The 25204-nt window shown below is 41.9% G+C and overlaps 1 protein-coding gene across 3 annotated transcripts in view; it reads left to right on the top strand.

Annotated features, from left to right (window-relative positions):
- LOC128373154 (arginyl-tRNA--protein transferase 1) overlaps positions 1-25204 on the top strand; it is a 52609-nt gene that overhangs the window by 5387 nt on the left and 22018 nt on the right. Inside the window, exons 4-10 of one of the 3 annotated variants that reach the window (XM_053333425.1) lie at positions 64-167; positions 398-634; positions 3543-3757; positions 6564-6692; positions 14080-14112; positions 20599-20780; positions 24364-24463. In XM_053333425.1, coding sequence (XP_053189400.1) covers positions 64-167; positions 398-634; positions 3543-3757; positions 6564-6692; positions 14080-14112; positions 20599-20780; positions 24364-24463 — 1000 coding nt within the window. Of the gene's footprint in view, positions 1-63; positions 168-397; positions 635-3542; positions 3758-6563; positions 6693-8112; positions 8242-14079; positions 14113-20598; positions 20781-24363; positions 24464-25204 lie in introns of all 3 variants that reach the window. The other 2 variants (XM_053333426.1, XM_053333427.1) reach the window with 2 other exon arrangements.

The raw sequence follows: 25204 nt of genomic DNA on the forward strand, positions 1-25204 counted from the left end.
TATATACACAAATCAGCATGTTCCAACCAACTAACTAACTCCATCTCTGTGTCCTCTGTCAAGATGTCATGCACTGAAATTCCAGCCTTCCAAATCCCACAAGAAAATCCTGAAGAAGATTAGCAAATTTATTTCCAAAGAGGAGCTACCTAAAGGTCAAGAAGATGGTGAGAGTATTTTCTGTAATAGTTATTAATGTATGTGTACTGCCTGATATATTTATTTTAATTGATGTCAAATATGACACATTAAAAAACTGAAAGAAAACATATTCATCTGTAGTTTCAATCATGCAGTATGATTTTTCAGAGATGAGAATAAACTGTGGGTAAATGTCATTACTATGGCTCTGGTGTATACATTATTTGGTGTAATGATAATGATTTGTGCCTTGTAGGGGAGCCAATGGACTCAGTTTGTGAAGAAGCAGGCCCACGGGAACCGAGTCTACTTTGCCACCCAGAAGTGAAGTGTACTGATATCGCAGACATTCAGAAAGAAATCGCAGAGTGTCCCACTATCACAGAAGTTCAGAAGGAGGTAGCAGATGCCGCACCTACCAGCTCAGAAACACCAAGAAATGATGTGGCGTCTCTCCCGGATGGGAGAACAGCACCTGCAGCTCCTAAACCGGGTAAATCTTCTTACCTCGTCCCCTTTCAAATGACCAGTAGAATTCAATATTTACTTTGGTGAACATACCAGACTAGTATGTTCACTAGTGATCAATTTTTACAGTTATCAAAAACATTTTACTAAAACACAAGTTACTAATAATGTAGCTACAGTTGCTCATTACTATGTTACTAAAATGTATCTTTATTAGAGAAGCTTTATTGCATATATTTATTGCATCATGGTTTTAACAAATTGAACTTTTAAAGTCAGTGCTCAGTTTTATTCACCACTTTTTACCAACAGGTGTCACTGTTCACCTTGTAATGGACTCCACTGTGTAGCAGCTTGGTAAACGAGGCTGGTGATGCTTCCTCTTTTCTCAGGAGTGTGTCTGGTTTGGGATTATCTGTCATGTTCTCCTCCTTATTCTCCAGTACAGGATATCCTCTCAGCCAACTCTGTAATGAATTAATAACAGTCAGAGTGAAGAGATAATAAACTCCCATTAGATACAGGAAGCAGCACTTCTAACTTCTCCTAACCACTTTTTTTTTTTGTTTTTGCTCTGCTCACATATCTAATGAGAACAGGGCCCATGCTCGTTAATCAAAGGCAAAGACGTGCATTGGAGCCAGGTATTGGCACTGGCTGATCCAGACATAAACATACAAAGAAAGGTTTCAGCGTTGCCAGTGTCCTTCTCCTCTTACACCTGTGTCAGCAGTACGCTCTCCTTCCTCAGACTGTCAGGAATAACTAGGGGCTGGCAAAGAGGAAGCAAAGGAGGATTTACTATGTTGAGCTAGTGGTTCTCCACTCCCCCCTTATTCACCTCCAACAGAAAACACCTGGACATATATTTCCTCTTGCTTTATGACTGGAGCGATTTATAGCTTTGGGAGGGTTCCAGTTCTAGCTTGAGAAAACACGGCTCCCCATCTGCCTTATAGATGTGTTGAGCCAGAGGTAAACAGACGCAGAAGTGTTGAATGAAGATAACGTCCAGGATGCTGAAATAGTTTTAATTGCTCCAATTCACTTTAATATTGTGGTGACGTGACGTATTTTATTGGGATTTGGGGTTAAGGAGGTTTCCATTTAAGCAAAGCATTAATCAATGTGTGTGTCTGTGCTGGTATTAGTGAAAGTGGTAGCATGATGGCTGATGGCCTAAATTAGTGGGTTTAAAAGAAGCAGGAAGCGGTGCAATGTATTATTAATGAGGTAGGTCTAATAGAAGATGCTACTTAGTGCAGTTTCCAGGTTATACTTCCTGTAAAATGACACTGCATACCTCCACGTTAATATTTAGTGGCTGCTCACAGATGACAGCATCCTCCTGTGACAATAAATACATTTCACCTGCTCACATGCAAGAAAGCAATGCAGTGTGTCTCAGTTTCTACAGGTTTTGTGCTGAGTGTCTCTTTTGAGAGTTGTATGTGTGCTCGGGGAAGCAGGGAGGAAAAGTGCTAACGGCAGGAGTGGGAGCATCTGTCTTCCACAGGAACTGATCTGTCAGACATTATCTTCACCATAATGAATACAGTGTCCTCAGGAGTACCTGTGTGTGTTTGAGAGAGATTGTGTGTGTGTGTGTGTGTGTGTGTGTGTATAATCAAAGTATAATTAGAGGGGGAGAGCCACGTGGATGGGGTGATAGTGGATGAGGGGTTGATGTATTTGTGGTTGAGTCAGTGTGATGGACACAGTCCAGACTCTAGATCCTGTCCTCTGTGTGAACACACTGCCTTGACCTCAGTGTGTTTATTCTGACAGAGGAAAACCATTTGGTTATGCTGTAACTCCTCATGTTGTATGCGTATATCATCATGTGTGGCATTTACCATATAAAAACGTACATAGCAAACAGGCAGACAGAGGTGACACTAGAACCAAGTAGTGTTCTGTCCAGTAAGGAGATTTGTAGTATAATCTTTACCTACTCTCTCTGTGAATCAGAAACACATTGTCCACAACTGAAACATAACAGTTAGTGATACAAACCTTAGCAGGAATTAAGTTAAATAGCATTTTACTAGACTTCTGATATAATAGTTATCAAGTTTCTAATATTAAAACATTTAAGTTCTGCTACTGATAAATTATGCATAAGGAAATAATCCAGCATCTGCTCACACTTCTTGCTGCAGTCCACACTTATTATTCACAGGACGGCAGCGGCCTTACAGTAGAAAAAGCTAAACCTTTATCTTGAGTCAGCTGAAGCCAAACACTGCCAATGAACCTTGGCCAGTGCCAGAATTTCTCTCTCCCCTTGTCAAGACCGGGTGTCCCTCTTTTCCTTGTGACGTCGACAGGAGGGGGGCGGGCGGGGGGTTAGTAAGCGAGTTGATGGCGGCGGCTGGCAATTGGACAAGCAGGAAATAGCTCTCGTTTCCTTATTGCTCCAAACAGGATGTGGGCGTGTAAACTGTTGACATGGGATGCCCGGAGAGCTGGAGGGCTTGGCAAGAGCCCAGGAGGAGGAGGTGGTGGTGGTGGTGGTTGTGGTGGTGGTGGTGGAGGAGCAGAGAGAGAGAGAAAGAGATGAGGGGGACACGGAGAGGGAAACAGGGAGAGATTGAATTGCCTCAGAGAATGTTCATGTTATTTAGAAAGAAACACAGAGAAAATATAGAAGTGTGTGTATGTTCTAAAAATCCATCTATGAGAATCCAGCAGAAACACAGTCAAACACACAAAATCCTCCCTAGACACATCAGCGCCAGCAGCTTGAAGTTGCCACCTTTTCTTATTGCTGCGTTGCGTCTTGGGTGTAATTCAGTTATTTCTTATAGCTGCCTCTTTTTCTCCTTTTGCATGAAAATAGTTTGTGTTTTTGTAGCACTCAGTATTGGAAATCCCCATTATTTCTCTTAAAAAAAACCTTTGCTGTCTTATGTCTTTCCTCTGGTGTGCAGGTATGGGAGTGGATCCTAACCGGCCCCCGTGTCGGAAGGCCAAAGACTTAAGGAAGGAGCGACGTCTTCAGAAAGAGCAGATGAGACAAAATGCTGATGGTGTCCCTTCCATTGTCACTCCGACATCACCCACTCCCACCCAGATCAACCAGCCCAAAACCTTGGAAGATTTCATAGATGAGTCATTGGCGGACAACGCTTCTCATTGCCTTGAGGTGAGCGGAAATATAGAGCATGTCGTTTCTCTGTTTTTTTTTCTTCTTTTTTTGTGTGACTTGGAATAAACATTAGCCTATTGTGAGGATTCCAGCTACCATTAAGAAATAGTGTTTTTGGTTGAGCTCTCTGTCTCCATAATGTTTGGATTCAGTTAGCTTCCCTCTTCCCCCTTGCTCCAGTGACTTCACCATGTGTTTATGTGTGCGGAGAGGATAGCTGGCCAGAGCAGAGTGGAAAAAACACCCCTTTCCAGTTCGATTTTCGACTAAAGGACAGGCACACCGCACAAACTGGGTCGCGTTACCCCGCTGATGACATTAAAACCACAGCTCCCAGTGCAGTTTGTGTGAGAGGACATGGAAATGAACTTTTGGCAGGGGGGCAGAACCATGTAGAAAGATCCCTGGCGAAAGCTTTGAGCTGAGGTTGGTAGAGTAACGTCATTCTTGGTCTTGACCAAGATTCGAGCCAGATGCAGCGATGAACCAGGCAGTGTCTGTCTCTTGTCTGTAACCTCCTGAGACCAGCACTGGCAAGACCTCCTCCCAGTCAGCTCTTTTCAATTGGATTAATTTGTTTTGTTACAATTATCATTCAATCTCACAAAGTGGCCACGGGCACAAGGTTGTCCTTTGCAAATGAAGGTTAATTACATGTTTAACAAGTCAAATAATCGACATGCCTCCAATCGCCCCTCGTAGGTGCATAGTGACGAACACGTGGCCAGACTGCATCAGATTCGTGGCTAAAGGACAATTCGGTTGATGAGCTGTTTAGTGCATCCTGTTGAGTCTTGAGCTTCTGTACCGAAAGAGGTTTTCACACCACCGCCAGATGATAGATGTTTACACTAGAGCAATTAAATGGACTCCAGCTCTCGCTCATTATAAACACATCTGTTAAACATGTCATGCTAGTTGACTGATGAGTGTAGTGCTTGAGGAAAATACTCTGCACGATATGTATGAAATCTTTGTAAATAAATACAGACAGGAAATAGAGATAGAAAAACCTAGTGATGAAGCATCTCTTTGCTTCACTGGCGCCTTGAGCTCAACTTTTGTTGACTGTGAAACTGCCCACTTGACATTTCTCTCTTGCCATATTGCATCTGTGACCTCAGAGTTGCTTCTGAGGTTATTTAAATACATTGCAAAGAGATAAGTCTTAGTGACAGAGAACACAAGTTATGTATGGACAGTCCAGCGGTTACTCTTGGCTCTAAATGCAGCTGTCATTCTACTACCCACCACCAGGGGTCAGTGTGACAACGTGATTCAGAGCCCCTCAGGCACCTCAGGGAAGTGTGGAACTGAACACCAATATCCTCCTCAAGAGTCCTGTCTGCTGTCTCCACACTTACCACATGTATTCTCATAGCGTTTTTTTCTTTCTAGATCGCCTTTGCTAACATGCGATAGATTGACTGTTGGATCAGTTGTCTCCTCTGTTAAATAAATTTAACTCTGCACGAGTGCACTGTAAGGTCTTGATGTTCCAGGTTCAGAGCAACATGTCTCTTAGATAACAGCTTTGATAAACCAGCATCTCTCATTTTAATTAAAGCTCAACCAAAGCCACCAGTATTATGTGGCCCTATTTGAACATTCTTGAGGCGGTCAAGTATCAGACTGTTGGTGTTGTATTATAAGATTGTTATGAGAGTTGTAAAAGAATTCATTTCCATGCTTTTCCATTATCTGCTGCAGTGTTGGTTCACCAAAAAGATTTCAGCCTATCAAAATATGTCTTTAGGTTAGAACAAAATTAAAAAGGCTGAACTTGAGCGTTATGCTCCTTATGTAAGAGATCCATCGTCTCTGTTGGACTAAAGGCTGTAGGTGCCAAGTGGTCATATGAGAGAGACCCGCTGTGGTCCAACTCAAACAAACCCCAGGTTCAGTTCCTTTATCCTGACGGTCCTGCGGATTCGTATGTCACAGCCTCTGTTGCCAATAAAAGCATCCAAACAAAGAGATGGTTAATTAAATGAGACCAGAGGATGTGAAAGTTAAATTCTTCTTCAGCTTTTCTTTCCATGTTTTTTTTTTTTTTTATATCACTGGCTTCTCATGATCTTACTGCAAAATTTCTCATGTGTATGTATGAATATATGAACTTATTTGCTAACTTGGATGCTTTTTTACTTACTTGGCTTAGTTAGCCGAATATGGACTACTGCTCAACTCAGTAATTTCCAAAGCACACAGTAGAAAAGGTTAAAAGGTAAGGTTTATAAAGAACTCTCTGCACATTACAATTTCAGTTGGACATGATCAGGTTCAGATGACATGGTGAAGCACTGGAAATGGGCTCATGTATACACTACTGTAAATAAGCTAATGATCATGGGTTTACTAACACAACATATTCTTGTCACATTATGTGTTTTCTTGAGTAAAACTTCCTATTTTTGCATTATGATGGAGATGGACATAACACACCCTTGACCATATTGTCTTGTTTTCACACATCAAGGTACAAATACTTCCACTGGTGAAAACAAGCCCTCTACCAAAGGAGAATAGATACAAGTAAATATTACAAAGCAAAGCTGGAATTACCGATTTTTTTATTTGTAAAATGGTTAAAAATCTTAATGGGTGTATCACCTTGGCAGGAGAGGGTGTGTTTATGTCAGTCTCTTGTCATTTTTGCACTGCTGTCACACTTTTTTATCTTTTTGATTTGCAATGACGTGCTCCTCTTTCAGGAATGTTAATCACCACTTATGATGTTCTCAGTAGCTTTTCTTTTTCCATTTTTGATGTTAACCCTTATCTGCCCGTATTCTTTTTGAAGGTGAGGCTAGTGCGCTCCAATCCCCCTTGCCCGCAGTTCAAAGCCTCTTTCGACGCCTCCTACCAGGTGTACAAACTCTACCAGATGGCCATTCACAAGGACCCTCCTGACAAACCCTCCGAGAGCCAGGTCAGAGGGTGGGGGGCGTAGGTCAAGCTGATGTAGGGGTACCCAGGGAGGGAGGGAGGGAGGGAGGGAGAGGGCTGACATGTTTGGGTACCATCAGAGGCATCAAAAGGATCATTTCACTAGTTGCTTAAGAAATTGTCTTCTATATTTTCAGCTCTATGTCATGTAATGGACAAAAATATATGATTGGTTCAATATTTGAAAAGGGGTAGCAGTGAAATGTTCATTACAATGCAGTTTCTATTTTAAGCATGTAATGGGTATCTTATTAAATTGAATTTCAGTGGCTCAAAACATAATGAACAGAATTTCCAGGACTTCACTGTAGATATTTTCTAAGTATATGAGACTGTAAATAGATTGCAACTAATAATTCATTAGCATTAAAATTCTGCAACATCACATTCTGGAAATAAACACTTAGTAGACTCGCCATGGGAAGATACCATGGTGTGTGTATGAACAGGGGGAAAAAAAGTGCATTGAAGTTTTAGTATTAAAGAGTGTATGTGTTAAAAAGAGCGAGAGTCAATTGGAGAGGAAATGGAGGGGAAAATGTTTCCATACGCAACGGTTGAGAGCAGTGTTTCTCCAGGTGTCTGAATTGGCCCTCGGTTGGCCAACAGGGTCTTTAGTCTAAAGCTGTTTCGGTTTTTGGGGGGCGCAGTCCGTCAGCTGAACCCTCCCAAACCTTCACACATTTACCTCGTCTGTGCCCTCCTCCGCCCCACCCTCACAGTAAATGTGTCTGTGTCTGAGCTGGGGTCTCATTACAACCTCGTATTAAGTGGTGCTAATGAGATTTTAATTTCCTTTGTGCGTGCAGTCTGTCGAGCTTTGTGTACCTCATTGAGAGGAGTCTGTAGTGTTGGATAAGAGTATGTATGTGTCTAGTTGCGATGATCCGTGTATTGTAGACTTGATTTTGGATTTCTGCTGCTCTGGACTTCACACGCACCGACTCCGTGTTGAATCTTCAATTCCCAATCGTCTCCGGTGAGAGCTGTGGTAAAGCTGGGTAGCTGGATTGTGCACTAGCCTCATCCTCAAGTTGTCTGACATCCTCTTGTTTCAAACACACTTTCAGTCTCCTAGAATCCCATTGTTTGCTTGCACTCATGTGTCCTTTTTAAAAAAAAAAAACAATCAGATCCAATCAGTGAACATCAATGAATCAAACTCAAACTCTTTGTGTTACCCTGAGGACTAGGAGACTGACGTGAACCCTAAGGTGTCAAAACACTTGTGTAACACTGTTTTAAAATCTGTTGATACCTTCGGTGTCCATTCCTCTCTCCCTTCTTCTTTTTCTTTTTTTTTAATTTATTCTCCAACTCATTGTCCTCATACCCTTTGTCAAACCCTATATGACCGCCCTCCTCCTTATTGCCCCTTTCCCTCCCACAACCTGTTCTTGAAGGTGAGGCTAGTGCCAGTCAGCTTTGAGGACCCTCAATTCACAGCATCCTATCAGCAGTCGGTGGCGCTGTACGCCCGCTACCAGATGGCCATTCATGGTGATGACGCCAGCGAATGTAGTGAGAGCGAGGTACTGCATGATTATGATTCTGCTCCTACTGTAGGGCACAGCTGCATCCTCCAGCTTCTTATGTGTGATAATTTCCTGCTTTCCTCAGTTGACGTCAATTTGATTTAATATTTTTGTATTTTGGACTGACTTTCTGGCATTTTATAGACTAAATTAATAATTTCACAGCCACATATATGAGCAGATTGAATACACACTGATGTAGTATTCAATGGCCTGGATGAATAATTATAATCATTAAAATGATTAGTTCATTATAGTGTGAAATTGTAGGCTAAATAGTCCACTGGTTCATGCACTGAATGAGACGTATTGAGTAGAAATTAATGGGAATAGAAAGCAGAAATGGTAACCGAGTATAGATCCATAAAGTTTCAAAATGTTAGTTTTAATAGACAGTAAAATATGTTATAAATTATATATACAGACCTCCCTTCTCCCCACTTTATATATATATATATAAATAACAGGAGAAAATAAAGTCTAGTCAGGATGCAGAACGGCTGGACATTCTCACTAACCTGAGAGGGCCTTTTGTCCCTCAGGGCTGGAAAAACAACCTCCTCCACCCTCCTGCCAGCAGGCCTCAGTAAATTACTGAATTCTCCAGCTTGTAAAAGAAAGGTAATTAATAAATAATAAAAGCTGTCAGATTGGGCAGACTGTGGCAGATTCTTTCCTAGTGCCATAACACTAGTTCTATTAACAGGGAACTTGTGTGTTTGTGTGTGTGTGTGTGTGTGTGTGTGTGTGTGTGTGTGTGTGTGTGTGTGTGGACAGGTTCAGCTCAGGTTTATAACTGCACTGGGATCGGGATGGGTTCAAGTACTCGGAGAGTAACATCTAAAAAAAAAAGAAAAGAAAGGTGTGGAGCTGCGCAAGCAACTCTGCTGTCTTTTGGGTTGCCATGGTGAATGTAGAAAGATTTTTGAGGTTGTATATTAACTGGGCTGAATGTAGTGTAGTGTAAAGGCTGTAAATAAAGGTGGGGTTAATTACTCTCAAAGGGGAGCCCATTCCTTTTTATTCACCTTGACATCTGTGGGGTGGTATGTACTATGAATGCACGTATTAAAGTGTTTACTGTGCTTCATTTAAGGTGGACACTTGTCAAGTTCTGTCAGACACACACAAGCTACCTCACAACCTCCTGTTATCAAGCAACTTCTTCACTTGTATCACAATAACACCACGCTGTCCTCTCCCTCGCTGTTCTCTGCTCATTTTCGGGGAGCCGTCGCACTGCGGTAAATTTCTACAAGGCCAGACCTAATTGTTCCCACTTAAACAAATTTGGTTTAATTATTAGTTTGAGTCACTACAGCGACAACAGTACAAAACACCAGCCGTTTTTATTTTTCTTGCCTGTCAAGCTCCTGGTTAACTCGTGTGTTCTCTTCCCAGAAGCTCAGCCCCCCCACCACCACCACCACCCCCATCCTCCCCACCCCGCTGTCTTGTGGCATTCATAAAGAAATGGGAAACACATTGCCGATGTGGTGATGGCACATTTTGGTGCTATGCCATTTTATGCCTGCTGCTGCTACCTAGGAAGTTAGGTAATCTAGTATTTGTGGAGGTATTTATTAATCCATTAAAGTCCTACCCAAGGACTGAATCTGGAATACTGTAAACTTGGATCTGGGCCAAGCGATAGGAGAGATTTGTGTGTGTGTGTGTGTGTGTGTGTGTGCCCTGTGACCAATTACCCTGCCAAAATTGTCCTATCATTAGACAGTATGTTGTCTAGAGGGGACTGACTTTGCTTGTTTAAGGATGTATGCATTTCCTGTCATACCGTGACTGGAAAGCAGCCAGACATGATTTCTTCCACATCCAATCATGTTTTCCTGACCGAGTCGAGGCACGTACTTATAATGTAATTATTTAGACGCACTGAGAGACACACACACACACACACACACTCACACTCACACTTACTGCTCTTAACTGTTGTGCTGAGCCATGACTCTGAGTTCCTCCACATGTGGCATTCATTTTCAGGAAAACAAATCCCGTTAAAGCTGTATTTACTCTTCTTGATGGCCAGGACATTATCGTAGACACGTGAAAATTTGGGGAGGTTGGGGGGGGGGTGCAAAATGGAAACAACTGAGAAATGGTGATAACATTCATCAGTAAAAAAAACGGAAGAAAAAATCGGGAAAGGAATAGTCATTGGCGTGGATTATCTTTTTTTTTTTTTTTTTTTGTCTGTTGCTTCAAAGCTATTTGCAGCACGGTCATGCACAACAAGAGATATTCAATAAATCCTTCTATAAGCAGCACTTGTACTGTCATAGATCCACTCCCTCTTATGTAGGAGCTCAAAGTGTTATGTTTATTTTTCACCACACATCTTTACATTTCTGGAGCTCCTCTGCTATACATTTTGAAATAAGCAATGATCTTGTCAGCTAAAGTATAGTGAAGAGAGAAAGAAATGATAATTGAATTGTGTTTTTATTGTTTTTTTATCGTCGGAGAGTAAACACAGACACCTTGTCGCTTAAATAAGTACAGCAATTTAAGCAAGTAAAGAGCACAATGACGAGTGGTCTAAGTAGCAATTAGAGTTAAGCAGATGTGTGTGTTTATATGTACTGTATGTGTGTGTGTGTGTGTGTGTGTGTGTTTGAGACGGCTGCTTGCCCTCCTAATCGTACACAGATGAGTGTTTACTATTGGAAAGGGAGAGTTGGAGAGGAAGTGATGGACTCCATGTGTTGTCGACGAGAACGTTCCAGAAGGTGCGCTGGCCGTGGCTCCGTTTACACACATATGTGTTGTTGCATTGGAGATAGAGAGAGAGAGGAAGCTAAGATTGTATTCACATGCCCCCCCCCCCCCCCGTCCCTGTTGTCTTCATGCCTGATTAACTGTGCTTGCGCATTAAAATGTCTGTGTGTGTATAAGAATGAGTTTGTCTGATTGTTTGTGTGTTTGTCAACCTGGCAGTGTCGTTGGGTCTGTTGTTCGTCAGTGGCCAGAGAGGGGTCAACCCTGCCAGGCCGTAGGAGAGCAGCCTCACCCAGCCAAGCCAGGGTTGACACAGCGGTGGAAAACTGCCATTGCGCCACTGCTCTGCTTTATGAATCCTATTACCCAGCAGCCCCCTTGTGTGTCTCTGGTAAAAGTTGAGGAGGAGTAACGAAGGAAGGGAGGTGCTTAGAGCTATCGCAGCTTATCATGACTCACGCATCAAAGCAGGCATCTGCATACATTAAGAAGCTCTAAAGCATAAAAGTTCTCACACGCACTTTAAATACTTGTAATAATATAAAATGATAGAGTGTTTTACTACATGGTTGTTTGGAGATTCTCGTTTCCACACAGAAGCCTGTGTCATAGCACGGCCTCTATAAATGACATCATCTAATAACCGCAGCTGTTGCTCTGTTGGTAAACCGTTTTCAACACAAGTTTCATTTGTGCCCTTCAGCGTTATTGCACATTGGGAGGCTTTGCTATTGGAAATTTGTTGACTGGCAGAGTAGTAGTCACTGCAAAAGTTAGGAGTGGAAAATTACACTTTACCACTTCACTGGCCTGGTTATGCAGGTGGGGAGCTCGATAAGCATTTTTTCGCATTGGGCAAAGATCATTGTGGACTGAACAGATGGGCTCACTCCGGTGTCTGCGCCGGTCGTTGTACAAAATGCTCTCCACTCCAGCAGGTGAATTTGATTAAAATAAATTTACATTAAAGAATCTGTATTACTGTATTTGCATGCAGTTTTGAAGTTTGATTTATTCCTCCTCGTATAGATGTACCGTAGTTAGTTAAAATGACATAAGAGATGTGATAGAGGATGAGCACCAACGATTAGTATGTGTGCTGTATCTGAGCAGCTCACTCAATTCATCCCCTTTTTCCTTCTGCTCCTGTCCATCCTGGCGTGAGGTTGTGTTGAGGGTGAAAGCAGAGTGTTGCATTTTGTTGTAGTATCGAGCACAGCGGGGAGGAGAGTTCATGAAACTTTTATAGCCCACAACAACACCTCTCAGCTAGAACTGTGGTAGTCATAGCACATACATTACTAATAGGACATGAGTTCTGTTTCATGTTTAAATCCAGTTGTTTTTCAGCCCTGTACACAAGAAGTCTGTCTTTCTCCCTTTATAGATTGACTTTATTTTTCTGACCGGGCCTAATATTTTGGGGATTTTGTCATTTTTCTGTCTCGAATCCAGCTCAAGTGGGTGAGTCTGAGCGGCAGTGAAAACAAGTTTAGGTGTTGGCTGCAGGCAAATAAAGTAGAAGTGACAGACGACAGTGCATCATTCTTCTCATCTCTGCCAAATCATCCCCCGTGTTGGAGAACACACTGCATTAGTGTCACACACACACACACAAACGTCAGCCATAGCAGACAAATAGAGAAGCACACACTCTGTTGGACGGGCTTGAACCCCTGGCAGTCATCGCTGTTACTAGCTTTACTGCTGTGAGGATGTTGATGTGATTGTGGGAATTTCCAAGGACTTCTTAGAGCATTTTTTTCCTTTTTATTAAGAAAGACAGACAGTATGTGGCAATGCAGAGCTGCTGCGTGCGCAAGAAAATGAGACACTAGTCCAATAATGACACAACTGAAAGCATAAGTGGCTAGATTGCTGCTCAGCAAATTGATTTTTATTGGCTTTGGTTTGTTCTTACATTCTCCAGAAAGTAATGCGAACGTTGAGTTTACTGTTATGTTTGTTTGCCAGTATACCTGACAGTTACAGTAAGAAGCAGTTAGTAGCTTTAGTGGTGTCAGTGTGTGAAACTGCAGTTAAATATCTTTGACTATCCTCTAATCCACTTTTGAATTGAAATTACCTTAACATGTGTTTCAGTAGAGAGGGTTTTTTCCCAAACATTTTTCCTAGCCTGACAAGAACAAGGTTCAAGGAAAAAATAACCTATCAAAAATATCAACTATTAGCAATTTTTGTCAAATATATTGCCTTTATAAAAGCTCATACAGGTCAAACCATAGTTGTAGTCAGGATTTGAGTAAAGCAGGGAACACATTAATAATGGCAGGTGTTGAGTTTGTATTTTATGAGCTGTTTTACATATTTCATATCCCCTGCCTCTTTATTAAGTCCTGCCTTGGCACCTCTATGTTCTATGTTTATAATATTGTTCTTCCACGCCAGACAGTGCAGGCAGTGGAAGCAAAGTTGAAAATACCGACAAATGAATGATACAGCCAGACTGCAGCATTTCTCTGTGAAATATGAACTTGAAACTGTAGTGTGTGTGCATGTGTACCGGTAAACCAAAAGCTGTCCATCACTGCTCCTCTGTGGCCTCGCTGGTTTTCATTATAAGCTGGTTTTTGGCCTAAACATGGAAGCGTCTGCCCTCCTATCCGGCAGGTTGGCTCGTCTGTAAACACACCGCTCTCAACCCTTGGCGCTAAAAAAGAAGGAGCACAGGAAATAGTAGAGAGAATGGAAGAAAGATTTAATGTTTCCACAGACATCAAGTCCCCAGTAATTGATATCTGATGTGCATTTTAAAGTGTGTTAAGAGATGGGTTATTTTGACATCAGCAATGCTGCTTATTTAAGCTGTCACTATGTCCTCCCTGGACCATAGGCTTCAGTTGATAGGCTAAATGTTTTCATTTGTGTAAATACAGTCTTCCTTTTTATGCCCATTGGTGAACTGGGGGGCTACATTTGATATGTGACACCTGAGCAGGGAGAAAACAGGGAGGGATAAATTATATAAGACAGCAATGGAGACATGTATGGTTTTCATTTATGCCTTTTCAAAAGGGTTTGTGACCCAGAGAAGTAACTGTTTTTCTCTCTGTTTCTCTCCCCTGCTTCCTTCCACAGTTCCGGAGATTTCTCTGTGATTCACCACTAGAGGTATGTATTTCCTTTGGCTTGTTGACAGTTTAATAAAACCTGTTTTTAAAAGTCTCCATTGATCCGTACGTGTTACCTGTAATGATTTGTTCCAAGCAAGAGAAGGTCGTGCTGGTTAAATTACTTTCGTGGAAGAAGAAGTGAAGTACATGTGTACAAGAGCTCCGTCTACAGATGGAAATCCATCAAAAGTGAATTATTTGTTCCATCATAGTCAGACATCAACGCTTGTTCCAGCTTCCCGTGGTTGTATAGCCATGAATTTATTCGTCTATCTTCTCCAAAATAATCAAACGCATAGCAATTTTATTTAATGTGCACTTATTTGTCTGTGGGGATGGGCACCGAAACTCAGTATTTAACTGGCCCCATGGCTGAATGATTAAAGACTGCAGAACCGATAAGCTCCGACATTATCAGTTCTTTTATCAGTATGTGTTAACATGTTGGTGTAATTTATTATCACGCTGTAGCCTCTCCTCTGATCTCTGTGTCAGGGTTGACCTCCACCATACACACACACACACACACCACAAGCATAAACATGTAGAGAAGTGATATTTCAATCTGCTCTGTCCGCAGTCTCTCATCCATTGCTGAATGTTTTAAACAGGCACAGCTAGCTAGGTTGCCAAATAGCAAACTGTTACAAACAAGCTAAAACAAAAGCTGACTGTACGTAGTCTGTTTATCACGTATCTTAAAATTTGGCAAATTCTTATAAACTTAGCTGCTGGCTAAAACAAGCCAGCCCCTCCTCTCTACCAGCAGTGCCTGCAGGCAGTGAATCACATTAGCAGAAGAAGGACAGAGGACAGGCGTAATGACTGATAGTGACTGGTGATGTCTGCATTCTTCATTCTTCTGTCTAAACTTTACTCAGTATTGTGAGGTCTATAATATTATTTAAATATTATTTGGTTCCACAGATATGATTGAATTTATATTGTGACTTTGCTGTTGTAATATATATTGCTTGAAGGTAAAATGGTTATTTATTGTCTTATCTTTTTCATGCATAAATTGGTGCCTGTGCCAGGGATACAAGTTATGCCCAGGATGCACAAAATTGAACCATTTAAAAAAAAAAAAAAAAATGCCCCAAAACCCCCCCTAGGTGATTTCACACATTCAACACTTGTCGTTCGCCCCACCTCAACATCAGCACAAAAAGTTATGTTAAATATGTCCCTCTCACCAGATCTCTGGGAAGTAAATCCACAGTTTTTTTTTTTTAATGATCTGAAAATTTTCCACAACTTGAGTGCTTCATCAGACACACTCATACCTACCCAGCCACCTTTGCTCTCTCTGTCTTCAAGAGCTCTCCAGCTGGATTGAGGGGGGTTAAGGGATTCAGGAAGGGGGTTTTTGTTTCATATTGGAGGGGTTTTAATTTAGCCCCGTCTAAGTGAAAGGGGGTGTTGAGGGAGGAAAAAAGTGAAATGTGGTGTCCAGATTGCATTGTGACTGTGTAGAACACAAGGCCCTCAGACCCATCCTTTCCTCTGGCCTTGACAGAGATACACCACAGCTCCTCACTTTGTGTGGTGTGGTACAGATTACAGACTGATTAGGCAGCTCTATGGGCATCAATTTGGGAACTAACAGATGGCTATTGGCCTAGTTAGCAAAAAGAAGTAATTATTTAGGCAGCATGGAAAGTTTGATGTCAGCTTCTCGTGCATTAATTAAAACAACCTAGCTGGTAATCCATTTACAACATGTTTAGATCGTTATAATAGGAAGGATATTAATGGCATCTGGAAGAGGATTCACAGGCGGGAACAGGATGCTGACTGCAGCTCACTTAACGGCCATCGGCGAAATTAATGAGTAGGAATTTCTGATTCTTATATATTGCACTTTTTAAGCTGTAGTATTCTCTGTGGTCACTGAGTGAGATGAAGGTACCTCTAGGCATCACTGAGCATCAAGCAGGCCTGGTGAACTGCAGCCTTCAGGAACACCAGTGGACCCGTTAGGTCAGGACAATTACACCAGCAATTAGACACAGGATGAGCATTTATAACAGCCACTTTAATAGGATTGAGGTACAGGAGCACACACAAACTGACTGACACAGAGACACACAAACACAGTCACTGTGCGTTGCCCTGTGGGCCCCCTCAGGTTTTCACTAATGAACATCATTAGTGTTTATAGGAAACAAGCTTTTATCACCTCGTCAAGGCTGGCGGCCAGGCACACTGAATTACACAGTTCTGCACACACACACACACACACATATGCACACACTCACTGTGGCATACTGCCTCGCATATCTTCCTGACTTCACTGTCCCCTCCTCTCAGACAGATTAAGGATGCGGTCTCCTTTCGTTTGGCCTCCTCTCGCCCAACTTGTTTTTATTTCTCTATGAGATCTCTCTCTGTCTTCTCCTGTCTCCTCCAAATTCTCTCCATTTCAGAGTTATTATGCATGGCTTTCTGCGCTACCTCTGCGTGTTGGCTTCCATCTGTCTCCAATCAGAGTGCTATTAAAATACACACACAGACACTCACCACATGGACCTGCATACTGTGTGGTTCATCCGCTCACATGTTAGCCTGCGATTATACAAATGTATGCAAACAGCATACTTACAAATTCAACTGCTGCTAATTAGGACGCAGGTTGTCCCAGTTGTTTGTTTATTGCTGTGTTCATTTTACCCAAATTGCAGAGGATTCATGCTGAAACACGGGTAATTAACATCAGATGTCATTGATTTCTTTAAAAAAAAAAAAACATTTATACACACAAACAGACACGCTTGTGCTCTCTGATTCACTGTGGCGCATCTGTACCTGAAAACATGATGAGCAGCAGTCACACAGGTGTTTGTTACTGCACTTGACCTGAGTGAGGTCTAAAGGGCATGTGCTGTAGAAACTCTGGGTTTTATGAGCAGAATGGGGTTCATACGCTCATTCTGTTTCTATTTATCTTCCTTTACAACCTCCTAATGTGACTAACCAAGGGGCAAACACTCATTAACAGGGGTGTTGGCCAATTAGTCACAAAGTTTTTTTATGGACCGGGGCCCTTGGCCACTCCCCCCACTCTCTCTTTCTCTCTCCCTCTCCTCCATGGGAGGAAGAGAATTCATTTTCATTATGTAAAGACACAGAGATACACATCAGTAGGGAATATACCAGCTGACAAGCCCTGCATTGCATGCCTCAGCTGTAAGCCAAAAACAGAAAAGTCTACCCCCTGTGTAAAACAACAGAACATTTAAACGTCACTTTGTCCTTTAAAGCATGAGAGAAATTAGTATTTTTACATAGTGACAATATTGGGAGCTCATGTGAGCCAGGCTACACCCGCAGCCTGCTTGCAGGACTGTTTATGTTTGCAGGTGTGTATGGATGCACATTTGTGAGTGAGAGTAAAACATTTGCACCATATGAATGCAGTTTTACCTCAGAATTTACTATGGCTGCAACTTATAATTATTTTAATCATTCAAACAATCATCACGTTTGTGAGAGTGAAACCAATTGATTTTTACAATTTTAGCTTTAGAAGTATTGTAACGATTATTCAATTCTTAAAATTGGTATTGTTAATATTAAATTGATTCACTTAACTAATCAGTTAAATTGTTGTGGCTCTACGAGATGCATGAATAGAGCTAAAAACATAATCATAAATGTTACAATATAAATTGTAAATGAAATGATGCTTATCCCAAAGCTATTGTGTAACTCACTGAGGAAATGGAATAAACTGAAAGCTATTTCCAAAATCTGTTCTTCAGCTAATATCTGTCACATCTCAAGCACAAGCCAAGCCTTTGTCCGTTTTTTCATTAAAGAAATAGTGTTTAAATCAGTGGGCCAAACAACTACTTTGATCAAACGAGTTTCATCATCTTAATAGAAATGTTTCCCTCTTTGTCCAAATTGGGACCATGTGTAATACACAAAGAATATGTATTTAAAAATGCATCATTTCATTACAGAGGGTAATCTTTGCCTGCACATATATGGCTGTATATTTACTTTCTTACCTTTCAACCATATTGAATGATATATCCTTCAATTGTTTTGTTATAACAGGATGAAGCAACTAAAGCTCTGAAAATCAGGGAGAATTAGTCAGATTTCTGATTGTTTGGAGATGTCATCAGTATCATTACATCATTTTAAACATGTTAGCTTTGGTCTAATGTATTAATTGTTTTTAATTAAATGTTTTCTTTGCTAGTAAAGGCCAAAAGAGAGACTGGTAGCATTAATACCTCGCAAAACAGTCTGTCCCTTTCTTTCCCATCCCAGATGATCATTTGAACCAGATCATTCTCACATTTGGGTAGAATTTGCTAGAATAATCAAGATTATAAATTCCATAAACTTCCAAAAATCACAGAAAACTCTCATATTCATAGGTTTATGAGTCTGGCAGTTTTACATATATATTTGTTGCCTTGATTCAAGATAAGTCTACCCAGATAGATCTCTAAGCAGGTTTAAAAAAGGTTTCAGTGCACCACCTCCCAACTTCCTCAACGGTACTGCTCACATGTCTCTCTCTAGAGTCCATATGAGAGCGATTTGGGGCTGCAGGGGAAGCTCTGGGGTGGTTTGAAGTGTTCCAGAGAATGTTTAGATTGTTGTCACAGTGGCAAGGACACGACCATTAAGCTGTCGTCTTGAGGTGACGCACAGGTCAGTGAGACAGGATCAGCCTTGGACATGGTATGAACTTACAAACAAACATACACACTCAGACAGCCATTACTTCTACTGCGCTGGCATTCACATTCATATAATTGTGTTTTCAAGCATGTACAGTCGAGGTGGGGTAAAAAAAATCTCCCTCTCTCCAACACACACACAGATCGCTTAATGCACATGCGAACGCTGGCGCTCTTTTACTTACATTTACTAAATGACACAGAGGGGCCTCTGACAAAGCCTCCAGTGTTTCTGAAGGAACTTGTGCCAAGAAATAACAGGCTGCCTGCTTACACAGACAGCCGCCGCCCCCCCCCCCCCCCCCCCCCCAACCTCACTCACACACACACACACACACACACACACACACACACACACACACAGCAATAGCCACACAGAGTGCCGTGCTTGTTCCAGATGTGGTGCCTGTCACCCTTCAACACCCCCAGCTACCCTTCAAATAACTCTTCATTTTTTATTCTTGATTCTTTCCGCCTGCCTACCAGTCAGTCGCAGCTAATGTGCAGTAAACCCACATCATCTCAATCTCATATCATATGTCCTCTGATGTGGAGCTGCATTTAGACAATTTAATCATTCTCTCCCATCCAACTACTCATACACACGCAAGAAAAAATTAATGTATTCTCATATACGTTGCCTCAGACAGGTAATCAGACCTGGGTGTCCCAAAGGCTGAGCTTCAAGTGTATGTCTTTTGTTTTTAACACCAACTCCTCTTAATGTAACAAAACCCTTAGAGGGTGCTAAAGAGGATTGTGGCACACAGTCACCCCTTTGGTGATGTTTAGCCTTCTGGGGTCATGGAGCTGCAGGGAGTGTGTGTGTGTGTGTGTGTGTGCTTTGCTTGTATTTGTTCAGGTTTAATTTTGGTCAGAGTGTGGGCCCAGTGGCACACTGGATTAGTGAACGAGCTCTCTCAGTGTTGTGATAACTACCAGCGTCTGCGCCACCTAACTGGGTCCAGATGAATGCTGGTAAAGAAGAAGGATCCTGTTACTCGCACACTGAAGAAAGACACACACACACACTCTCTCACACAAACATAAAGCAATACCATGGCTTAATATGACTTTTAACCCCCAGCCCCTCTACCTCTCGTCTTAAGCCTCTGTGATAAAAGCAGTCAACTGACTTGATTGAAAAACGCAGCATGCAGATCCCTATGAGAAACGCAACGTGTGTCAAACACTTGACTGTTTTATTAACGGGGTAGACACAAGCACGCGGGTGCATACACCTACACCCACATTCTTTCATGCCACATGGAGAGAGCAGACACAGACACAGGAGAAAGCTTGGCAACACTCCACCACCGCCTGGTGAAATGGATTCTGCTCATGCAGGGTCTTTTTATTAAAAAGTCCTCTCCTGGAGTGTTTCTGTGGCCAATCCCCCCCCTCCCCCCCTCCAACAACCCCATCCCCAATTCCACCCCGCTCCTGCTCTCGCTCCACATTTGGGAGCCATTAGCAGGCTGAATGTGAGGCTACTGTACACCCCCACACATAATGCGTGAGGCCTGGCAGGGAAAAGCTTGGGTTATAATACACCATCGTACAGGTGTGTGTGTGTGTGTGTGTGTGTGTGTGTGTGTGTGTGTGTAACACAGAGAAAGTAGATCCGTGCAAGAAAGTAAAACAGTCCTATTAAATACCACATTCTCATTCCACTGTGATTTATATATTGTACATGCACTCTACGGCACACAAGAGTACTACTATTGTTCTGACCAGTGGCCGTGTTCTCTTACTGTTTCACTGTGTTTGCCTCTCTTCAGGCAGAGTCCTCTCCTGATGGGCCTGAGATGGGCTACGGCTCCTTCCACCAGCAGTACTGGCTGGACGGGCGCATCGTGGCAGTGGGGGTGATCGATATCCTGCCTACCTGTGTGTCTTCTGTCTACCTGTACTACCACCCAGAATTTGCCTCACTGTCTCTGGGCTCCTACTCTGCTCTCAGGTTGGTTGATTAGGACTTAAACCAGCCTCCTCAACCCTTTTTCTGTTGTTTTCAAAAGCCTTGTCTTAAATATATGTATGTCTGTCCTTCCCCTCTTTTATTTTGCTGCAAATCAGTCAGTAAGCAGCATACAATATCTTGAAATGAAGAGGGTTGTGATTTAGTTAAGAAAGCAACAATCTCCCTCTTTTCCCTATGCGCCTCATTGTTGATCATACTTTTCTTTGTTCTTTTTTAATTCTTCCTCCCTTTTCATTCCCTCACATCTGCCCTCCTGTTAACCTTCTCTCTCCCTGACTTTTGATCTTTTTGGTTCCTCCCAAAAAAAATGTTTTTTTATATCTTTCCTTAGAACTGTATACTATAAGTGCCGTATACTGTAGGTCAGGAAAATACCTCTCTATTCGCACTTGATTGGTCGAGGCAGCGGTCCGTTTGTGGTTCAGCTGACGACAGTTCTCTCTGCCAAGATGAAATAAGAGAACACGCACGCAAACACACACATACTGCAGGCGCACACAGACACATATCTGGCCTTTCCTGTAAAATGTAACCCAATAATGTGAGAAAGGCTTTTTAAAATATTTCTGCACAGATGTGAGCGAGTGGGCGATCTCGGCTTTGTAGTCGGTGTGTACAGGTGTTAGCATATGAGTTGTGAGTGAGATTTCATGTGTGTGTGTGCATAATCGTGCACAACGTCAGCCCAGCAGCCAGGACAGACAGGCCTCTGCTCATATAGAGGGGAACGCCCTGGTCATCGTAAACGCACAGCTCCCCATCACTTATTATTGCAAGAGTCTGACTCCAAGAGTAACACTGAGTGCTCGGTGTGTGGAGGAGGCCTTGAAGAAGAGAGCCAGCAGGGCTGAAATCCTCCTGCTTGTTTACAGACACCAGAGCCCAGGCCTTTGATCAGGTCTGGACACTCCCTAGTCTGCTTGGCCTGGCCAAAACTTACTGTACAGATTGCTTGTCCACACACACACACACACACACACACACACACACACACACCACACACACTTTAAAAACTTGTGCAAACATTGATCTCATTAGATGGTTTTTCTTCTTCACAGCAAGTAAAAATGAAGCATGGGCTGTTCAACCATACACAAGTGCGCTGTTACGCATCAAGCAGCACTGTCCTAGTAAGAGAAAGACATGGAGAGGTTATGGAAAAGACAGAGAAAAGTTTTTTCTTTTCCTTTTTTACACAAGTACCTCTATGGCACGTTGCCCTATCCTCATCTGGAAAAACAGGCATAGAGTTTTGATTATGTGTTAAATATGTATGTTATGCATTACAAAAGCACAGCAGCATCGATTTGTTTTGTGTTTGTACGTGTCGTGTGTGTTTCGATCTTCTAGGCATCTACGTGTGTGTGTGTGTGTGTGTGTGTGTGTGTATGTGTGATACAGCAGTGGAAACAGGAGAGGGGGATGTTGAGAAATGTCTTGCAGGAGGTTTAGTCCTTCTGCTCTGGGCCCCGAGGACAGGAGGAGGAAGAGGAGGAGGAGGAAAGAGGCACATAATAAGGTGCCTGAGGCTCCGTGTGTAGGAAACACAGCTGGTGTCCAACCTGTTTCACTTTCTTATAAATCCTTTAATACTCAGTATTTGTGGATACTGTGTCTAATCCAGTAGATTTTTAATATACACAATATTTTTCCTGCACATATAGGTTACAGTAGGTGTGTGAAACTATTTTGGCTTGTTAGATTTATGAACAGATCTGCTTATAGATTACATGTACCTGTATTACATCTTTCTAGTAAAGTGTATAGTCCCATAATTTAGTTTTTTATATCTATGGGAAGTAATGTTTGGTGAAAATTCAATTACAGTAATCAAACAATGCTTTAGAGGGTTAGTACACCTGTAGAACACTAGAATACATGCTCCGTACTCAAGGCTCAATAAATCCAAATATTCCTGTTAAAAACTTTGAATACAATCTGTATGTTATATCAGGCTAATCAACACTGGCCCTGTAGTGTTTCGTAATGAAATGTTTCCGCATGCATGCGAGGCTGAAGTAAGCACCTCGAGGTATGCACTATTATGGGCCCTTTGTGTCTGGGTGTGTGTGTGTGTGTGTGTATGCACATCAGTATGAGGGAAGCTGTGCAGGAGCAGAGGGCTTGATAATTGGCTTGTGCTGGAGTGTCAGATGGCTGAAGAGGGGATAATGGTGGACTCAAGCTGCTGCCATAGGGCTGGAGGTGGGGGTGTGAAGGGCTCAAGTGAAGGAGGGGTGGGGGGGGGGCACAGGGCTTTTTGTGAATGGGCCCCTCGCCTCTCTTGACCCCCCTCCCCCAATTCAGGCCTGCAGTCCTTTTGTAGAGAGGGGATGGGAACCCAGGAACCTGGCAGCAAGCGGGTGACCTTCTAGCACCTCGCTCTAGCTGCCTTAATTCTCCCTCCCTTTCTCTTTCTTGACCCTCCTCTTTTATATTCTCCTCCTGCTCTCTCTCTCTCTCTCTCTCTCTCTCTCTCTCTCTCTCTCTCTCTCTCTCTCTCTCTCTCTCTCTCTCTCTCTCTCTCTCTCTCTCTCTCTCTCTCTCTCTCTCTCTCCCTCCCTCTCCCTCTCCCTGTTTCTCCCCTCCCTGACTTGGCCTGCTTTGTCCCATGTCTTATTTTTCAGTGCATCTATTTTATTTTAAGGCCTCTTTCTCTCTCTCTTAAGTATTGTAAGAAAGGGAAATCTCCCCCTTCATTTAAGGGGGTGAAACACAGAGGGGTGGAAGGAAGAGTGAAACAAAAAGGGAGAAGAAAGAGGAGCTGGAATTTAGTTATGGAATAGTGAAGGAAACGGCAAAGGGAAAAGGGGAAAATAGGCTTTTAGTAAAAGGGTGCAATTAAGGAAGAAACTATTGGGGGAAAAATAAAGAAGGCAAGACATTTACTGTATTTGAAGAAGCTGTATAAATCTTCCAAGTTCTAAATCTTTATTTTACACGCTCTCTCCCTACTTTTTCACCACCTTCTTTTCTGCCCTGAGGGCTCAATGCCTATATAGAGAGAAGGCAGTTGTTTTTGTGTAATGAAATGAGACCAGGAAAAGCTGTCTTTTGGAGTGTGGGTGTTTACTTCCTCTGCTTGGGCACCGCTCAAGTCAGAGCTGCGAGAAACCAATTTTATTTCTTAATGCTGACCTAAAAGAAAAACACATTTTAAGTTATTTGGTGTATACTTGCATAATAATTTATTTGAAATGGTTATATTTTAAAATGCTCATTATTTTATTTCCCTTGTTGTTTTCATTAATGAAACCCACAACAAACTGCTGATCTGCTAGTGTGTCATTATTTGGCGTATTATTATTTTTTCAAATGTATTTGTTAAAAGTAAAAACCACAGTAAACTATGAAACTCACCAAAATGGTAAATTGCAGAACAATTATGCATCATCTGAAATTTAAGACTCTGCACATTTCCAACTGTGACTGACTGTAAAAGAGAAATGCTGAAGTGAGCTGTCATTAAAGTATAAGGGAAAAAAATCCATGCATGCTTTTTTTTAAATGCATGAAGAATTGTACCTGTCTAAAAAGTGTTTTCACATGTTTTCTGTTGCAGGGAGATCTCTTTCACCAGGCAGCTGCAGAAACAGTCCCCCAAACTGTGCTACTACTACCTGGGCTTTTACATTCACTCCTGCCCCAAGATGCGGTATAAGGTATGCATAGTCTCACATTGACATATTTCTCAAGTTCTTCATCTTTATATAAACTTTTTCACAGCAAAGAATCTCATTTAATAACTCAAAGGACTTCAGTGTTGACCTGACAACCAAAATTCTGATGCTTAAAAAAATGAAAGTCAGCATTCACCATTGAAACTTAAATGTTGATAATTTGATTAAAATATGTTTTGTCAGTTGAAATTTCCACATCATCTGTAGTATTTTTTTTTTTACATGGTATCATATTATTTCAACACACATTTTTAATGTTTCAAGTGGACTGTTGCAACACTAGAGAATCCTTGTGCGAGTCAAAAACACTCTTGAAAGTGTAAATGCAATATCTCATACATCATGCAGACTCTTGCTCTGTTGTAATACACTTCTGGGTCTTACAGAACCTCAGCTGTCATTTCTGGACACTGTTAACAATAATCATTTTTCATGGATGTGCAGAATTTAACTGGATAATGCTTTTATAGTCATGCTTTGTTTATAATATGTCACTAAAATTGCAGGTTTTTTTCTGTGACCCTGAAAATGTCCAAATGATACATGACTAACACTTCATTTTGCAAGCCCGGTTTGCACGAAACAAATGTGTCCACTTGATCTCTTGTATTAATGTTTCATACTGAGCTTCACTTCCACAACATCTCTCTGTACATGAGAGGCTGTCAAGATATCTGCCTTTACTGTACCATTATCATGTGTGGAGGACAGACAGTTAAACTA

This window comes from Scomber japonicus, chromosome 14 (assembly GCF_027409825.1).
Source record: "Scomber japonicus isolate fScoJap1 chromosome 14, fScoJap1.pri, whole genome shotgun sequence".
Taxonomy (NCBI): Eukaryota; Metazoa; Chordata; class Actinopteri; order Scombriformes; family Scombridae; genus Scomber; species Scomber japonicus.